We start from the raw sequence: 17850 nt of genomic DNA on the forward strand, positions 1-17850 counted from the left end.
AAGAGGCTTGTTTTCTGTTGAAACTGTTGAAAGATAAGCAAGGCCTTTACTGTTGGACTACTAGAGAAGGAGCCCCTAAATAGTGCTAAATGTTGTTAGCCCATTTGGGAGAGTGGCAGCCCAGGTGCTCATCCATTCTTTTCTTCTAAGCTTCTCTGTTTTATCAGGGGACTAGAGGTCCCAGATGTCATTAGTTTGAGAGAGGATGCAGGCATAAAATCTTAGTAACCATTTTCTAGTCACCCCTTGCATGTAGCTGGTACCATAGCCTCAACTTATATTCTCTGAGTTTGCCATGTCTGTGTCTGGCTAATTTTATAAAGATTTATCAAATTCTATGGCCAACTCCTATTACATAGTTTCTAAAATAAGAGAGGATTTATTTCTGTCTTCAAAGGATGATATAATTGCTACTCTTATAAATATTCAACAAGTAGATAGCTGTAATGCCTACTCTGAGATTCCCCAAGAGGAGTGAAAGCAGAGCGTTGCACTAAGTTACCAGCTCAGTGGTGGGTTCCTCTCTGAGTGTGGTAGGAAGGTTTGGCTGTGGGAGTCTGGTGGGAAGTGCCTCTCCAGGATGTTGAAGTTGGCCTCCTGAGCAGCAGGGCCTGTTTGTAGCTTTGGAAGCAAGTGGGGAGGCCCTCCCCCTGCTTCCTGTAGCCACATTCTTCCCATTCATTCCTCCTGCATTACAGGTCCCTTTTGTCTTGCTTGCTCTGCTTTCACCTTTGGTTTGTAGATTATGAGATTTTATTCTGAGCCACTGGGCCCTACTAGGACACCTAGCACACAAAGCCACTCCATCAACTCAGGGAAGCAGCCAAAATGCGGAGACAAAGAGGCAGGTCACAAATGAAGGAAATGGAGGAAAGTAAATGACTGGATATAGAGTTCAAAACCACGGTTATAAGGTTTTTCAAGAATTTCCTAGAAAAGGCCGATAAATTTAACGAGACCCTCAAGGATATGAAAAAGGATCAACTAGAAATTAAGCATACATGGACTGAAATAAAAAATATTATACAGAGACCTAAAAGCAGACTAGAGGATTGCAAGAACCAAGTCAAAGATTTGAAATACAAAGAAGCAAAAAACACTCAACCGGAAAAGAAAAAAGAATACAAAAAGTTGAAGATAGTGTAAGAAGCCTCTGGGACAACTTCAAGCGTACCAACATCAGAATTATGGGGGTGCCAGAAGAAGAGAGAGAGCAAGATACTGAAAACCTATTTGAAGAAATAATGACAGAAAACTTCCCCCACCTGATGAAAGAAATAGACTTACAAGTCCAGGAAGCACACAGAACCCCAAACAAAAGGAATCCAAAGAGGACCACACCAAGACACATCATAATTAAAATGCCAAGAGCAAAAGACAGAATATTAAAAGCAGCAAGAGAAAAACAGTTAGTTACCTACAAGGGAGCACCCATACGATTGTCAGCTGATTTCTCAACAGAATCTATGCAGGCCAGACAGGAATGGCAAGAAATATTCCAAGTGATGAATAGCAAGAAACTACAACCAATATTACTCTACCCAGCAAAGCTATCATTCAGAATTGAAGGTCAGATAAAGAGCTTCACAGATAAGAAAAAGCTAAACGAGTTCATCACCACCAAACCAGAATTATATGAAATGCTGAAAGGTATTCTTTAAGAAGAGGAAAAATAAGAAAAAGGTAAAGATAAAAATTATGAACAACAAATACGTATTTATCAACAAGTGAATCTAAAAACCAAGGGAATAAAAAATCTGATGAACAGTATTAACTGGTGAATATAATAGAATCAGGGGCATAGAAAGGGAGTGGACTGACGATTCTTGGGGAAAAGGGGAGTGAGGAGGTGCGGGAAGAGACTGGGAAAAAAGCGTACACCTATGGTTGAGGACAGTGGGGAGGAGGTAAGGGCAGAGGGTGGGGTAGGAACCTGGTGGAGGGGAGCTATGGGGGGGAAAAAAGAGAACAATTGTAATAATCTGAACAATAAAGATTTATTAAATTTAAAAACAAAAAAAAAAGCTTTGCAAATTTATTATTATACTAGTAACCAGGTGCACAGATTCATGCACATTGAAAGGAAATTAATTAGATGGTTGCTGGTGGGGCGGGACTGGGTGAGAGAAGCTGGACATGCCCTGGAGCCAACCTCCCACAGTCTCTCCCCGGCCAACAGCACCTGGAGTGGCACCGTGGCTCAAAGGGCATCTGTGGAGTGAGCAGGGTCCCTCTGGCAGGTGGAGTCCCTTAGCCTGGCCTGTGGGGATCGGGCCAAAACTGGCTTTCCGACATCCCCTGAGGGGTCCCGGAGTGCGAGAGGGCACTCTGCAAAGTTGCTGTTGTACAGGGTGTGGAACGCAAATGCAAGTGTGCAGTAATCCAGATTTGGGGCCGACAGTGCCCCAGCAACAACGTAACCCACGGCCAAAGGTAGAATCGCAGCCCCGTGAGGAATCGGGCTCCCTCCTCTCTTGTTCCGCCGCTGCCAGGTCCCCGCATCTCAACAGCTCCTGCGTTGAGCGTCTGCCCCCTGGTGGTCAGGTCAGTGCTCATCATAGCTACCGGTCAGATGGACACTTAGCATATTAGCCTTTTATATAGAGAGATGTGAAGAGTAAATGCAAGTAAGGAGTTAGAAATTTGAGTATTCAGCTTGTGTGTTGGAGGCAGGTTTTCTGGTCAGAGGATAGCAGTGAGGTACCTCTGAGAGGCCACTGGGCTGTAGCTGCTGGGGAGATATTTTCACTGAGATATGACTATCCTTTTAGTCTCCACAAAGAAGTGAATCCAGCAGCGATGAGCCCTGAAGAGTCCATGGCACCTATATCCTATGTGGTAGTCTGGTGGATGGCTCCCAGCCCCTGACCATAAGCAGAACTCTTAGTTTCTGGAAGATAATTTCTGGAGTAATCACTGTAAAGGGCAAATTAGTTGGAAGCTCTTGTTCCAGTTATTGCTGTGTAACAAATCATCCCACACTTAGCGATATGAAACAACAATTGTTATTGTTTCCTCTCATGGTTCTGGGGGTTGACTGGACTCAGATAGGGTAGTTCTATATCTCTCAGGGTGCTTATGCATTGGCCTTCAGATGGTGGTCAGGACTGGAGGCATCTCAAAGGCTTTGTCACGTGTCTGTCTGTTAATGCTGTCGGTTGACTAGATCTCAGCTGGGGCTGTCAGCCAGAACACCTACTTGGGGCTTCTCTATGTGGGCTGTGTTTCCTCACAGTGTGGTGGCTGGCTTCTGAGAGCTAGTATCTCAAGAGCTATGTAATCTTTTTTATGACCTAGCCTTGAAGTTCACACAGCAACATTCCCATCTCATTCTGTTCGTTGAAAGCAAGCCACTGGAATAGCCCCTGTTCAAGGGAGAGGAATTAAACTTTCCCTGTGGGTGGAAGGAGTGTGAGAGAATTTATGGTCATGTTTTAAAACCATCACAGTTCTTTTGATGCCATTCTTCATTTGAATTGGATACTTTTTAAAAATATATACTTTATTGATTTTTTACAGAGAGGAAGGGAGAGCGATAGAGAGTTAGAAACATCGATGAGAGAGAAACATTGATCAGCTGCCTCCTGCACACCTCCTACGGGGGATGTGCCCACAACCAAGGTACATGCCCTTGACTGGAATCGAACCTGGGACCTTTCAGTCCGCAGGCCGACACTCTATCCACTGAGCCAAATCAGTTAGTGCTGAATTGGATACTTTTTGAAAATTTTCTTTTTAAAGGAGGTTTCTTTCAGAAGAGACATATGGCACACAAAACAGTCCAATAGGCTGGTTCCATCTGTAGCTTCTTACTACCCAGGTGGAAAGGGAGACTGCACCCCAGGCCAATAGTTTGAAAGCTTCAGATGGTGTTCAGATCCTTTACGTAGAATTAGTTCTCCTTCCTAACCAGTAATTGAAGTGATCTTGTCTTTCCCTACACATCAATCATAGGGTGTCTTTAGCTCCTTCCTCTATGCCAAGAATACAGAGAAACTGTAATTTCTTGACTTTGGTAACTCTTTTTTTTTACACCACACACACACACACACACACACACACACACACACACACACACACACACACACAGAGGCATATTGATTTCAGAGAGGGAGAGAGAGTTAGAAACATCAATGATGAGAAAGAATCATTGACTGCCTCCTGCACACCCCACACCAGGGATAGAGCCTGCAACCCCGGGCATATGCTCTCACCAGGAATTGAACCATGACCTCCTAGTTCATAGGTTGGTGCTCAACTACTGAGCCATGCCGGGTGGGCTCTACTTTTGTAATTCTTTATCAGGTCATTATTCTCTTATACTTCCTGTTTCTTTATCAGTTTTTAGCCTTTCCATTTTTCCTTCTCCCCAGATACTTTCCTGAGACCCTTCATCTGCAGAGCTTGTCCAGACTAGATTTAGCCTCAACACACATTGGTGTTTTGCTCCTTGTTTCTTTAGCTGCTTAATCATTGAGATCTCCTGACATTTTTTAAAAATTTCTTTATTGATTAAGGTATCACATATTTGTCCTCATCCCCCCATTCCCAGCCCACACCCCTCCCCACACATGCCCCACCCCCCTGTTGTCCTTAACCGCTGGTTAGGCTCATATGCTTGCACACAAGTCCTTTAGTTGAGAGATCTCCTGACATTTTATTATTATTTTTTTTAATTTATTTTTTTATCTCCTGACATTTTAAGAGGAATAACCGTTTTATTTTTCTGAAGTTTAGAGAGTCTGTTTTCCATTGTTACAAAATTAATTCTGTAGGAAGAGACTATATGTCCAGCCAGTGTGGCTCAGTGGTTGAGCATCAACCTATGCACCAGGAGGTCACGGTTCGATTCCTGGTCAGGGCATATGTCCAGGTTCTGGGCTCTATCTCTGGTGTGGGGCATGCAGGAGGCAGCCGATCAGTGATTCTCTCTCATCATTGATGTTTCTATCTCTCTCTCCTCCCTTCCTTTCTGAAATCAATAAAAATATATTTTAAAAAAGAAAGAGACTCTATACAGACCATCTGTGCTCCAAGTCCATACTAAAGAGACGCAGGTTTGATGGCTATGTACAGTGTTTTAGGACACCGACTGCTTTTAGCTAGCTTAGACCAGGTAGCTAGCATCATCCGAGGTCTTTGCTCTAAGTTCCTTGAGAGTTAGAACCACATTTCTTGTTGATTCTGTGCAACTCCTAGCATATAGCATTGTCTCAGAAAATATTTATTGATTATTTGATGTATTTTACATTCGTAAAACTGGATTTATATAAGTGTAAAAAGAAAAAAAAAGGTGAAGCAAGGATTTCTTAAATTTCATAACTTTTTGATGCCCATATTTGGTATAATGAAGATTGTTGAGTATTTTGAAGCATACTCATTTATTTCATCTCCGTAGAGCTTGCCAGAATCATCTACCTGCTGGGACTCCAATGCTGCTTCCCATTTGTCCCATAGAAGCATAGCCCAAAGGGTGCAAAGAGCAGGGGCAAACACCTTGAACACCGCTGTGTTTTCTCCCCAGGAATGGTGGGTGGGACATATAGTACCTGCATATCCAAATAGCTCTCAGATGGAAAATAGACGGGTAAAGAGCATTTCCCCAGTAGCCTTGGTGGGGCTGGAGGTCAGAAAATGGCCAGTTGCCTAACAGCAGTTTTTTCTCAATCCTCATTCTGAATATTGGCTAAAGGTGACTGGTCAAGAGGTTATGATGTTTTCACATGATTGGCCACGGGCCACGAATAAGTGAAGTGACTCACTCTGTAAACAGTCATGCAGTGCTGTGATTCCAATTTGTGCCTCAGCAAACTTCCAAATCATTACACAGTATGGATTTTTGGAGATTGTTACCAAATAGTCAAAACTGTGAATGCATTCAGTGAATGTCCAGGGTCTTTTGGAATGCATGCTGAAAATACATGTCATTTTGGTCACATGGGTAATGATGATTGAGCATATTCTGTGTAACTGAAACCTGGATAAGTTACTTGACCTTTAGCATTTACATTTTCTTTGCTAATATGGATGCCCTCCACAAGTCCTTGTGCTCTAACATCTGGACCACTGCCCCACCACACACCATAGGCTCCTACTTTGCTCTGCCCCACCTAATGGCTTTAGCACTGAATCTTTGGGAAGAGAAGAGGGAGGAAGAAGAACTTCATATTAGTTTTGATATTTCCTTTTCCTTGTGGAAGATGAATATTGCCAAAAGTGAGTGAGGTAAACTAATGCTCTGATTTAAGAGTCTGGGCATAGTCATTCATTCATTCACAGATTATTCATTAAGTACTTTCTGTGGAACTGTTGTGAAAGTTAGAGAGATAGCAGTTAGGTCAAGTTATATCTTCAAGGGACTGAAATTCTAGTAGAGTATAAGTGTAGCTAGTAACTCCTGTGTTCATTTCTCTTTTGTGCAGTAAAAGTCACCTTTGCATTACTTACTGACCATTAGAGTAATGCCCCTCACTCCATTTCCTGTTAAAGAATATTAAAGTACAGTCACGTTTTTACTACAAACCAGCTTTTTGAGCAGTTCTCAGAACTATAGGTTGACTATAGATGGAATCCTGAGATCTCTTCAGAACAGAAGATTGTTGTGAAAATTCAGTTCTGCCCTGAGGGTTGTAGAAAGTGTAACTGAAATGTGAGCTAAGTGCAAGAGAGAGCAAGAGACAGACACACAGAAAGAGGAAACTAGCTTCAGAAAGAAAGAACTGGCAGTCAGCTTAGACTACAGGTTCACATGGGCATTAATATTTGGATGAGTGGATGGATGGATAAAAATAAAAGAGAAAACCTTAGTACTAGGACGTTTTCTTTTTAAAATGAAAAATTGACCCAGCATTTCCTTTTTTGCCTGCTGAACTAGAGACATCAGGGACTGGCAGCCAGTCTTCCATTGACATCAGCAAGAGCAGATTTAAATCTCCACAGAACACTTCTTAACCTTGATAAATGTGGCTGGTAATTGAATTAGAAAACATTCTGAGCTGTCAGCTAATTATGCTATTCAGACAATAGCTTTGTCCAAGTCTGTTTCATCTTTGAATCTCTTGAGTGACTTGCTCACTGGTATGTGAAGTATTTCCATTTCCATGATAGAGGCATATATTGTACGTCTCCCTAAATTCTGCTGTCTGTGCTTCCTCAGGGCAATATGTTGGCATTTCACATAATTACAGACAATGTTGTATGAGTTTTGATAGGTATTAGTTTTGTTCTAATTTGTGATTCAGTCTAATCTTTGTTTCCGCGTGTATGGAAATACATGTTATTCTAGTGCTCAACTACTCTTTTCAAAGGCAAATAACCAATTTCATTTTCCCCTTTCCAGCAATAGTACAGTATAGCAATTTAAAAGATCCTAGTCATGCTTAGCACATTAAAGCTATTCATGGTAAAGAAACTCATCTAGAACAGCAGCAATTGTTTTAGAAATGAGGAATTCAACCCAACTTGTTCTCTTTGTTTAAAAAAAAATAAATCACAGAATGTTCCCATCCCAGGTCAGATGTGTGTATATTGACTGTTCCTCACTTCATCTTCTTGAAGAAATTAGTGGCTTTAGATGTTAAAGATAAATAATGTTAATTCTAAAGTAGAATCTATCCATCTTGAAAATATTGGTTCTGGGCCAGGTACATCTCTAATAGGTTCTAACTTATTGCTTCTGGTTGTTTTTGCACTTGTATCATCAAAATGCAAAATTTGAAGAATTTTTTGAAACCTTTAACGACTCAATTTTGTCAAAGAAAAGGCAGCTATCTTTTTTGCTCTGTAATTCAAACATTTTCATTTTTAGATGTTATAAACACCAGTTTAAATGATCAATTCATTGAAATCTTTTTTTAAATCCTCATCTGAGGACATTTTCATAGACTTTTTTGAGAGAAGGAAAAGGAGACAGAGAGAGAAACATTGATGTAAGAGAGAAACATCGATCAGTTGCCTCCTGCACATACCCCAACCAGGACCCAGCATCGAACCTGCAACCTAGGTATGTGTCCTGACCTAGAATCAAACCTGAGGTCTTTCTATGTACAGAACGATGCTCCTTCCAACTGAGCCACACTGGCCAGGGTTTCATTGAATTTTTTAAATATGTTTTTTTAATTGATTTGAGAGAGAGAGGAAAGGAGAGAGGGAAACATCAATGTGATGTGAGAGAGAAATATCAATCAGGTGCCTCCTGCATGCACCCCTGCCAGGACCAGGGGATCAAGCCCACAACCTGAGCTTGTGCCCTAACTGGGAATCAAACCAGTGACCTTTCATTGCACAGGAAAATGCTTGACCAACCAACTGAGCCACACTGGCCAGGACTTCATTGAATTTTTTTATTTATTTTTCATCTATATCCTTCCAGTCACCTTTGTATATGAACTTGCCTTCAGCATGTGTCCACTTATTTTATTAAATAAAATTTGGCACACAGACCTCATAAAAGATGCAAAAATGTGGTCAGATGCCCTGTTAACATAACAGGATGGTTCAGGTTCTTGTTGTAAAATACTGCATGATGAATTCTTTCCTGTTGAATGACTATCTGAATGAAAATATCTTATTTCCTTTTTGTTCCTGGAAATAAATTGTTTGCTCATTAATTCTTGAGTTTGAGAAAATTCATCCAGTATATTGTCATCTGAAGATGCACAGGCAAATTTTACTTGTTAGATCAATTTCACCATCATCATCAGATTCTTGAGTGCTGCTGTTTCTCTTTTCATTCATCTGCTGTTTTGTCTAATACTTGTAAAATGTCTTCTGTCAGTTTTCTTCTCATTGCCATAATGGACCACAATTTTAAAATTCTGAATTCAATGAAAGCAAATATAATGTCTTCAGTTTTTCATACCTTATTTAATGATGATGCAATACTTTGGGCAATGCAATAAGAAAATTGAAGGATAATGCAATAGTGATTATTTATTTTACTTTTGCATCATTCTGTTTGGTAATTTCATCATTTTCCTTTTTCTTATTACTTGGGTCTTTTTTTAAAAAAAGCATAGTTGTAAATAATCCAAGGTACAAAAAAAAAAAAAAAATGAGACGACTAAGATCCTACAATATAGCTTAAATTTATAAAAGGGTACAATGGATCCATATGGTAATTACAAGATAAAATGTTTTATTCTGTTTTTTAAAAAAATCAATATAATCTCTCTTTGTTCTTTGGAAGACTCTAAAAAGATTAACACTGTGAAATAATAACCCTCCCAAATAGTAAGGAATTGTTCCAAAAAGGAAGTCAAACACTAACATTGGGCCCAGTGGCCCTAATGTTATACCAGGGACTGAGTTGACTGGCAATATGTGCTGACTCTGTTAATGAAGCTTTTATCATGGAGTGGAAATGGTGCTAAATTAGTGTTGGCTTTTCTTTACCACACTTAAGCTCGCAGGAGTTTGCTCCGGCTTACAGCCTTCCGTTCTGACCTTCCCTTATCTGTGTAGCACGGGCAGAAAGAATACATTCACTTCTTTCTGGCTCACGTAGGTGCTTCCTCCTCCCGTTCTTCTGTTTGCAGGAGCTCTGCTTTATCTCATGTCTCTTCTAAGCTTCTTTCTCTATCAGAGCCCTTGAACGGTTAGCTGTTGAAGTGAAGTGCATCTCTGTTGAGCACAGAGCACTGCCAGGGTCCCAGTGGGGAGCCTGTCTAAGAGGTGTGTATGCCAAGCACGATATCATTGTGTGCAGGCGTTGCAGGAGTCTGCCAGACCCAGGGGTAGGCTGCCAGTGCCAATGCCACATTGACATGACATTTACAAGTTTAGAGTCTGAGAAAGGACCGGCAATGAAACACTCCTCAGCTTCCTCGTTTAGGGTGGCAGTAACTGGGTCAGCTTTGATGTTTTGACTCAGAAATCACAGTCAAGAAGTAATGCTTGATTCAGAATTTGAAACGATCACTGCCACATTTTCTACGAAGTTAGGAATCCTGTTAGCCTGTTCCCAGGATACAGGATAAACCATAGTGGTTGAGTGCAGAATCTGGAATCAAAGCTGGATTTGGGTGAGGGCTCTGTCACTTCCTGTGTGAGCAAGTTACTTTATGTAAGCCTCAGGTCCCATCTATAAAACAGGGATAATAATATCACTTTCCTCCTATGGGTTATTGGCTGGATTAAATAGTATCTTTAAAAGTGTAAGCACTTTTCCCAGTGTTTGTCCAATGCTAAGTGTTCAATAAATGTGAAGTATTTTTCAGAAACTCATAAGAAATTCAGGTTTTCATCTATTCCTGTATTTTAATAACAAATATGTACATTTTATAACTTGCCAGGGACATGTCATGACATGAGCTTGTGTATAAGACTCTCTCTTTGACTTAAGAATTGCTAGAGCCGCCCTAACTGGTTTGGCTTAGTGGATAGAGCGTCAGTCTGTGGACTGAAGGGTCCCAGGTTCGATTCCAGTTAAGGGCATGTACCTTGGTTGCGGGCACATCCCCAGTGGGGAGTGTGCAGGAGGCAGCTGAATCGATGTTTCTCTCTAATCGATGTTTCTAACTCTCTATCCCTCTCCTTTCCTCTCTGTAAAAAAATCAATAAAATATATTTTAAAAAAGAATTGCTAGAGCCCTGGCTGAGTAGCTCAGTTGGGTAGAGTATCGCCCCGATAACACCAAAGTTGCGGATTTGATCCCTGGTCAGGGCACAAGAATCAACCAATGAATGCATAAATAGTGGAGTAACAAATCTCTCTCTCTCTCTCTCTCTCTCTCTCTCTCTCTTTTCCCTCTCTTACTCTTTCCCTCCCCCCTCCCTCTCCCCTTTCCTTTCTCTCACTAAAATCAATAAATAAAAATTAAAGAAAAAAAGAGAATTTCTGGAACAATGCACAGAAAGCCCAGACATACTTTTCTCTATCTCTCCAGGAGAATTTAGTGCTGGAGTTCAGGATCATTGAGCATCTCTACAGTTCTTAGCTGCAGAAACCATTGGGTATTAAGTATTTATTTCAGTAATAGCAGTCCTTTGATTGGCCTGGAACTTTTCTGTGGTATATTCTAATGCTAAGTGAAGACCTAGAGCTATTTTGAAGGATATACCATGACTTACCTGGGAGACTGTCTTTCTGGTATGGGTAACAAGGTAGTACTTGGTTTTGATTACTTTATCATGGTCTAGTAGCTAAATAACAGACTTTTCTGTGTTGCTTATATAAAATATCCTTACTATAGCACTTAGTTTATTTCGTGAATCATTTTCAATACCATTAGTAAATTCTCTCAAAAGGTAAAATTCTCCTTTCCCCCACCCCCTTGTTTTTCAGATCTTCAAAGCTGCTGCGGGCATTTTATGTCCCCTTCCTGTCAGACCAGTATACAGTGTATGCAAACTACACAATCCTCAAACCCCGGAAAGCAAAGCAAACCAGGAAGAAAAGTGGAGGTTAGCAACACGTGTGCCTGTGGCCCCAGCGGACAGCCATCCTGTTCTAGTGGTTCCACTGGCAGGACTCCTTCCCAGTCAGCACTGTAACGTTGTAATAAAGGCCACCTGACACAAATCCTGGATTCTGGGTGCTTTGGGCTGGTCAGAGTCACCCACATTCACTTCTTGCCTGAGTGTCTGTTCTGCATGTAAGCCTTCGGCAGCTGGGCAGAGAAAGGCCGTAAGTCCAGGTAGATAGAGTTCCACATCTCATTGTTGTTCTTCTGTTTAATTATTTACTAGACCGGAGAAGAGCAGAATCAACCCATGGGAAGAATTGAAAGTCTCTGAACTGGGCGGCTGTGTGAAGCTGTTCTCCACTCCCTGGCCTGGCACCTGAGAACTAGCTCGCCTCTCCCGGGCCGGACGGGCTTCTCCACCAAAGCTGTGTGGCAGCTTCTAGCAGACCTTCTTGTTCAAACCCAGTGCTGAGAATGAGCACGGCCTAGTTGCCAACCTACATGTCCTTTCCCCTCCAGCAAGACTAAGTTCCTCTAAAGCGCTTCACAGGACGAGGCCTGTCCTGGAGGTACCTCAGGAAAAAGGCAGCGATGTGAGGAACTGTGGCCGAACTTCATTATTTAGGATGCCACTTATTTTCATTTTATTTCCTTTACAACAAACTGTAACTATGTGGATTGTTTTTTAAGTTTTAGCATGCTGTTTCTTGAATTTAATACTTCCCTCTGTAAAGTTATTAATAGACCAGTATACAGTGTATGCAGACTACACAATCCTCAAACCCCGGAAAGCAACACAAATCGGGAAGAAAAGTGGAGGTTAGCAACACGTGTGCAGGACATATTTGGAGAAAATTAATTCTATCAATTGGTAGAGTTGGATAATATCACATTTTTAAGTAATGTATTCTGTGGCCATTTCTGAGGAAATTAAGAATTTCCCTTTTTTAAACAACCCTAGTGAAAAAGACCAGTGTATATTTATAGCAACTATTTTTAAGTCTGTACATTGCCAAGCACATCCTGCATGGGGCACTTCTCATCAGATAGGCAATTATAATGACCTAATATTTTAATAAGTGTGTACTCTCTTTACCTTTACATACATTATTTCATAGTTTATAAAGCATTTTGCACTATCTCATTTGATCCTCAGTCACAATGTGAAGTAGACAAGTCAAGTGTTTTTATACCCATTTTAAAGATTAAGAAACTGAGATTACGGGGGGAGGTAAAGTGACTTGCCCAAGGTCACATAACCAGTTAAGTAATAGCACCAGGACTAGAACCTACGTTGCCCAGCTTCTCATCTAGTACTCTTCCATATTTCCTCACTTGACTATGAAAACAGTACTTGAAAGAATGATGAGGTTGTCCAGAGACCAGGTTGATAATCTGACTTTCTGTTTTAATGAAGAGTTTTATCTGTTTTTTCTTTGAGTTCTCCGGAGCCTCCACTGTCTGTTGGTTAGACTCTCATCACAGCAGTGCTTTGTGGTCCCGCCTGGCTGGTGGCAGGAACACAGTGCTTGTGTTTGGAAGTCATGCTCCTTTGTAGCCAGGCAGGATCCAGTAGTAGTTCCATTTCTATAGCCAATCTGGGTCACAGTATAGGTGCCTTATTTCCCCAAGGGTAATTGTGTCTAGTATCTGCAAACAGGTTGAATTTATTTTTCAGAGTTTCCATCTTTCATTTTTCAAAGAGAAGGGCTTTCAATAGTAACTGGTCCCAAGAGAGGAGAAAAGAAATGATAAGGGAAGGAATGGCTAGTAGCCATATGAAAGTCTCCCCTCTGAAGGAAGATTGGGATCCAGTTGAAGCACTGGAGAGGCAACAGGTCTGGACAATAGAGAATAACTGGAAAGTGAAGATAAACTGGGGTCCCACTTGCTGCTTTAAAGACTTCTGCCATTTAATTCTCAGTCCTTGATTACTTTTTCCAAATATTGGCCCATTTGGTCTGACTACTGGATAGAGAATTTTCACTGAAATATCTTGCCATACCTACTTTAATAGTGCACTGAGTTGCTAAAGCCCTTTACTTTTTGCAGAGGTAAATAGGAGAATTCCGAAAGGGAGGTCCATAATGAGTGGCTTTTTCTAATTACAGTAGTACAACGCTGATCTATTTTATCATCTTGCATGTGGAAAATAAAAAGCCTTTTGAGCAGAAACTTACTATAATATAGCACAAACAAAGGTCATGATTGATTCAGGGATTCCTGGGGAATATCAGTTCCTATTCCTTTTAAAACCTGATTTTGGTTTTCTCTGTTCTACGTATATCTTGAATGAGAGCACAATAAACTGCAGGACACTGTGCCAAATGCCATAGGTCAGGGTAGAAGAAAATGAATGTTTTTTTGTTATGAAGGAATTGTTCACGTGGTATTTATACAAACACATTTATAAATCTCCATCTCAGCAATACAGGGAGCTTAGCTTGCCGGGGAAAAGTTCCAAACACCTGGTCAGAGTAACATTTCTCCTCTAGAGAATAGTGCTCAGATGATGTGTCTGAGGTGCTTATTTCTCCATAGACTGTGGAATATCAAGGAATGAAAGACTATAGATTGTTTGTAATAACCTTTGATTATGGAGCTGAGTGCAGGAGTGGGTGTACTTGGCAATACCAGGACTCAGATCTCTGATTTCTGAAGCAGCTAGATCTGAACGCTGGAGCTTATGACACTGAGTCCCAAACTGTGTTAATAGGCATCTATTGTCAAAGTTTACCTGTCACCGGGTAGTTGCCATCTGATAAGAAAGAAGACCGGTAATTATTTTCTTTATTTTTTATTGTTTTGAGAGAGAGAGATTGATTTTTTTTGTTCCACTAATTCATGCATTCATTGTATGTGCACTGACCAAGGATCGAACCTCCAACCTTGGCATATTGGGATGACGCTCTAACCAATGGAACTACGCAGCCAGAGGAAGACTGGCCATTTTAATCTCTTGGGTTAATCACAGAAAATTGAAGCCCATACTCTTTATTATTGAACTCAAGTTTAGAAACAGATAATTTTAAATCAAGGTGGGTCTTGATCCCATCTATTTATTTGGGTCGTTTTGTTTGTTTGTTTGTTTGTTTGTTTAGTTTGGAGTTCTGGGAAAGAACCTTGAAAACTTCATGTGGTTCTGCAACATTAGATCTGGAGTGACCATTTGGGCAAAGCACCAATGGCAGTCCTTGATCGTGTTTTGCTTTTCCTGGGGTTTACTGAAATAAGAACTCACTGTGATTGTGCTGCCTTCTGGCCAGTGCCAGGCAGGTCTGCTTTTAATTTGGTTAATTTTATTTTCTCTTGAGAGGGAAAAGAGGCACAATTTCATCTTTGCCTGCACAGGCATATTAAAGCTCATGTGTTAATTCATTCTTACACTCCTACATTAAATTACATGCCTTGGTAAGTCGGTAAATGGACATGTGTTCAGCTTTAATTTTTTTTGCAAGAGAAAGATCAGACTTCCGTATGGCATTGTATTTCAGAGGCTCTCTGGTGTTTCAATAAATCTACGTGAATGTTGCCTTCAGTTTTTCCAATGCATATGACCAGGTGGTTCATGCTGCAGATGCTATCAGGAAGCAGTCCAGTGCTGAAGCAAGAGATTGTCCGAGTGATTTGTCTTCCTGATCCTTGTGCTTTATTTCACATGTCAGTGTTTACATTGCATACTTATATTTTCTGTGAAAGAAAAAAGTTAAATAAATCTTGGCAGTTTGATTTTCCTTTTCTTAAAGTGATATTTTCTCTTTTGCCTTTAGCTTTTAAATCTTGGTGGAGATTGGAAACCGAAGGAGCTCAGCTCCTTCCATCTACCTCACTCCCACTCTTCAGTGGATTGACCTGCCTTCTATAATCAAAATAGCTCAAAATGCTTATTCTGAAAACTCTAGGAAAAATTCGTTGGGAAATCCAGTGAGGGTTGGTTTTATTTTTTTTTGTGGAAAAACCATGCACAGTAGGAATTACTCAGTGTGTTAGTGTTATAACTAAAAGAGAGTTTCAGGGTTTCACCTTATATTTTGGGGTTAAGAATTTCCATCAAGTGAGGATCTTAATATTCATAGCAATGTGGATCTAATAATATCTAACATTTAGGTAATTTACCCCTTTGCCAGAAGTTGTTAGGAGCAAAAATAACTTGTTTGTGAATGAATTCCTAATATCATTCTTATACCTTGCACCTTATAGCTAATAACTTCTTGTAGCCATCTGGTTTTTTACCATTGGTTGTTAATTTTCTTCCCATAGGACCCAAAAATGCCCATGAAACTTAGTTTGATTTCTTTCTCCCGGGTTGTTTTACAGGTGGATGCTTTATTAACATAATTATTTTCCCCTGTCTAGAAGGTAATCCTTCTCTCTGTTTGTTACTTTAACTTACAGGGCCAGCTTGAGTCTCCCTCTCCTCTAAGAAGCCTTTCTAGACTTCAGACCCCTGTGATTACATCTATTCCCTAACCCTCTCAAGTACCAGTGTCTTTACTAAGGACGTAGAATATTAACATGCATCCCTTGCAAACCCGTCTCTCAAGAGCATTGCTGGCATGTCTAGGGGCAAAGACCGTGTCGCACAAGTACACAGTTCCCTGAGCATGTTTATGGACAGTGAAGAAAGAAAAGTAAAAAGAAACCTGAAACTAATATACAACTGTCGCTTTCAATTTGGCAGATTTCTAGACCACAGAAAACACAATAAGTCATTTGATACGTCCTATGGTACCCACGGGCAACTTGGAAGATGTGAATGAGGCTTGACCTTGTGTGTAGCAGCAGCAGATTCCTCGGAGTACCTTCTAAAAGGAGAGACTGGGTGCCCTCATTGAGTTTTTCTATTATTACTTGTCTAGAGGCCCAATGCACAAAATTCGTGCAAGAGTAGGCCTTCCTTCCCCCAGCTGCCGGCACCGGCTTCCCTCCAGCCACCGGCAGGCACCCAGGACCCGGGCTTCCCTCGCAGCCTCGGCTTTGTCCACAAGGTCGTCTGGAAGGACGTCCGGTCTAATTAGCATATTATGCTTTTCTTATTATAGATTTGAAGGGTCAGACTTAACCCAGGAGACCTTCTGAATGAATGTGAGGCAGAGCCTATCCTCCAGGAGTGAGGGGTGCTCTGTTACTACCAGCCACATCCCTATTAGGAAAAGGAAATTAATTGCAGGATGACTTCGTAGTGATATATTCAAGTTCAATAATATCAAGTAGCAAGTGATTCTTTTTAAAACTGAAAGCTATTTTGGCTCTCCTAGCTATAGAGTTCAACGTAGACCTGACATTATTAAAACAAATTTGTAACCAACATTTGGTAAATGCAATGAGGCAAATTCAGATAAGGGACATGAGATTATGGAATTGTAGTGGCCCAGACAGACTGGGAACTCCTATTGTAGCTTCTTAGAATAAATAATGGCTAAATTAACAATTGGGTTAAATAGCATTTTACCTGGGTATGAGCATTTAAAAAAAATTTAAGCGAATCTTAAGGTTATCTTCATAAAATACTTCAAGGGGGTAGGATTTTTTTGTTTTTGACTTTGCTTCTAGTTTCTGGGCTGCTGCTTCTGTCCTCACATGCCTGGGGATAAAAGTAAAACCAGGTGACTCTTGATGGTCCTAACAGCCAAAAGATTGTGAGAGCTAAAACAAACTTCTTGTCTGGCCGGCATGGCTCAGTAGTTGAGGGTTGACCTATGATCCAGGAGGTCATCGTTTGGTTCCCGGTTGGAGCACATGCCCAGGTTGTGGGCTCAATCCCCAGTGTGGGGTGAGCAGGAGGCAGCCGATCGATGATTCTCATCACCAATGTTTCTATCTCTCTCTCCCTCTCCCTTCCTCTCTGAAATCGATTTAAAACAAACAAACAAAAAAAACTTCTTTATCACAGACCTACAGCCATGGCTATCAGCCAACACCTGCCTTATGAGGCCTCCTCTTTGACCTGCATTTGCCTGCAGAACCAGTATTTGGCAACTGGTGCCATTGGTCTTTTAACTCTTGAGTCCCAAGTTGCCCAGTGAGAAGGGCATGCTTTTTGGTCTGTTTGTTACCTGCTTCGGCAGCGTTGTGCTCAGTGCTGGAGAAGATGTGCCTATGGAGCAGTGATTCTCAACCAGAGCTGCACGGAGAGAATCATCTGAGGACCCTCTTAAAAATGGCCGCTCTCTGCTTGCTCCCAGCTGTCTCCTTGAAATTCTGAGTCAGTGGTCCTAGATGGGCCTAGGCGTCATTATATTTTAAAAAAATATTTTTATTGATCTCAGGAAGGAAGAGAGAGAAACATCAATGATGAGTCATTGATCAGCTGCCTCCTGCACACTTCACACCAGGGGATTCAGCCCGAAACCCGGGCATGTGCTCTGACCAGGAATCGAACCATGATCTCCTGGTTCATAGGTCAACACTCAACCACTGAGCCACGCCAGCCAGGCAGCATCAT

General features: G+C 41.1%; 1 protein-coding gene across 4 annotated transcripts in view; it reads left to right on the top strand.

The window, feature by feature from the left end:
- The window catches only part of ALG9 (ALG9 alpha-1,2-mannosyltransferase), a 107760-nt gene extending 92626 nt beyond the window's left edge, over nucleotides 1–15134 (top strand). For all 4 annotated transcript variants that reach the window (XM_079788764.1, XM_079788767.1, XM_079788765.1 and 1 more), the window contains 2 exons: nucleotides 11285–11403; nucleotides 11689–15134. In XM_079788764.1, coding sequence (XP_079644890.1) covers nucleotides 11285–11403; nucleotides 11689–11726 — 157 coding nt within the window. In that variant the 3' untranslated portion in view covers nucleotides 11727–15134. The remainder of the gene's footprint in view (nucleotides 1–11284; nucleotides 11404–11688) is intronic.
- Nucleotides 15135–17850: the final 2716 nt, after the last annotated feature.

This window comes from Cnephaeus nilssonii, assembly GCF_951640355.1.
Source record: "Cnephaeus nilssonii genome assembly, chromosome: 13".
Taxonomy (NCBI): domain Eukaryota; kingdom Metazoa; phylum Chordata; class Mammalia; order Chiroptera; family Vespertilionidae; genus Cnephaeus; species Cnephaeus nilssonii.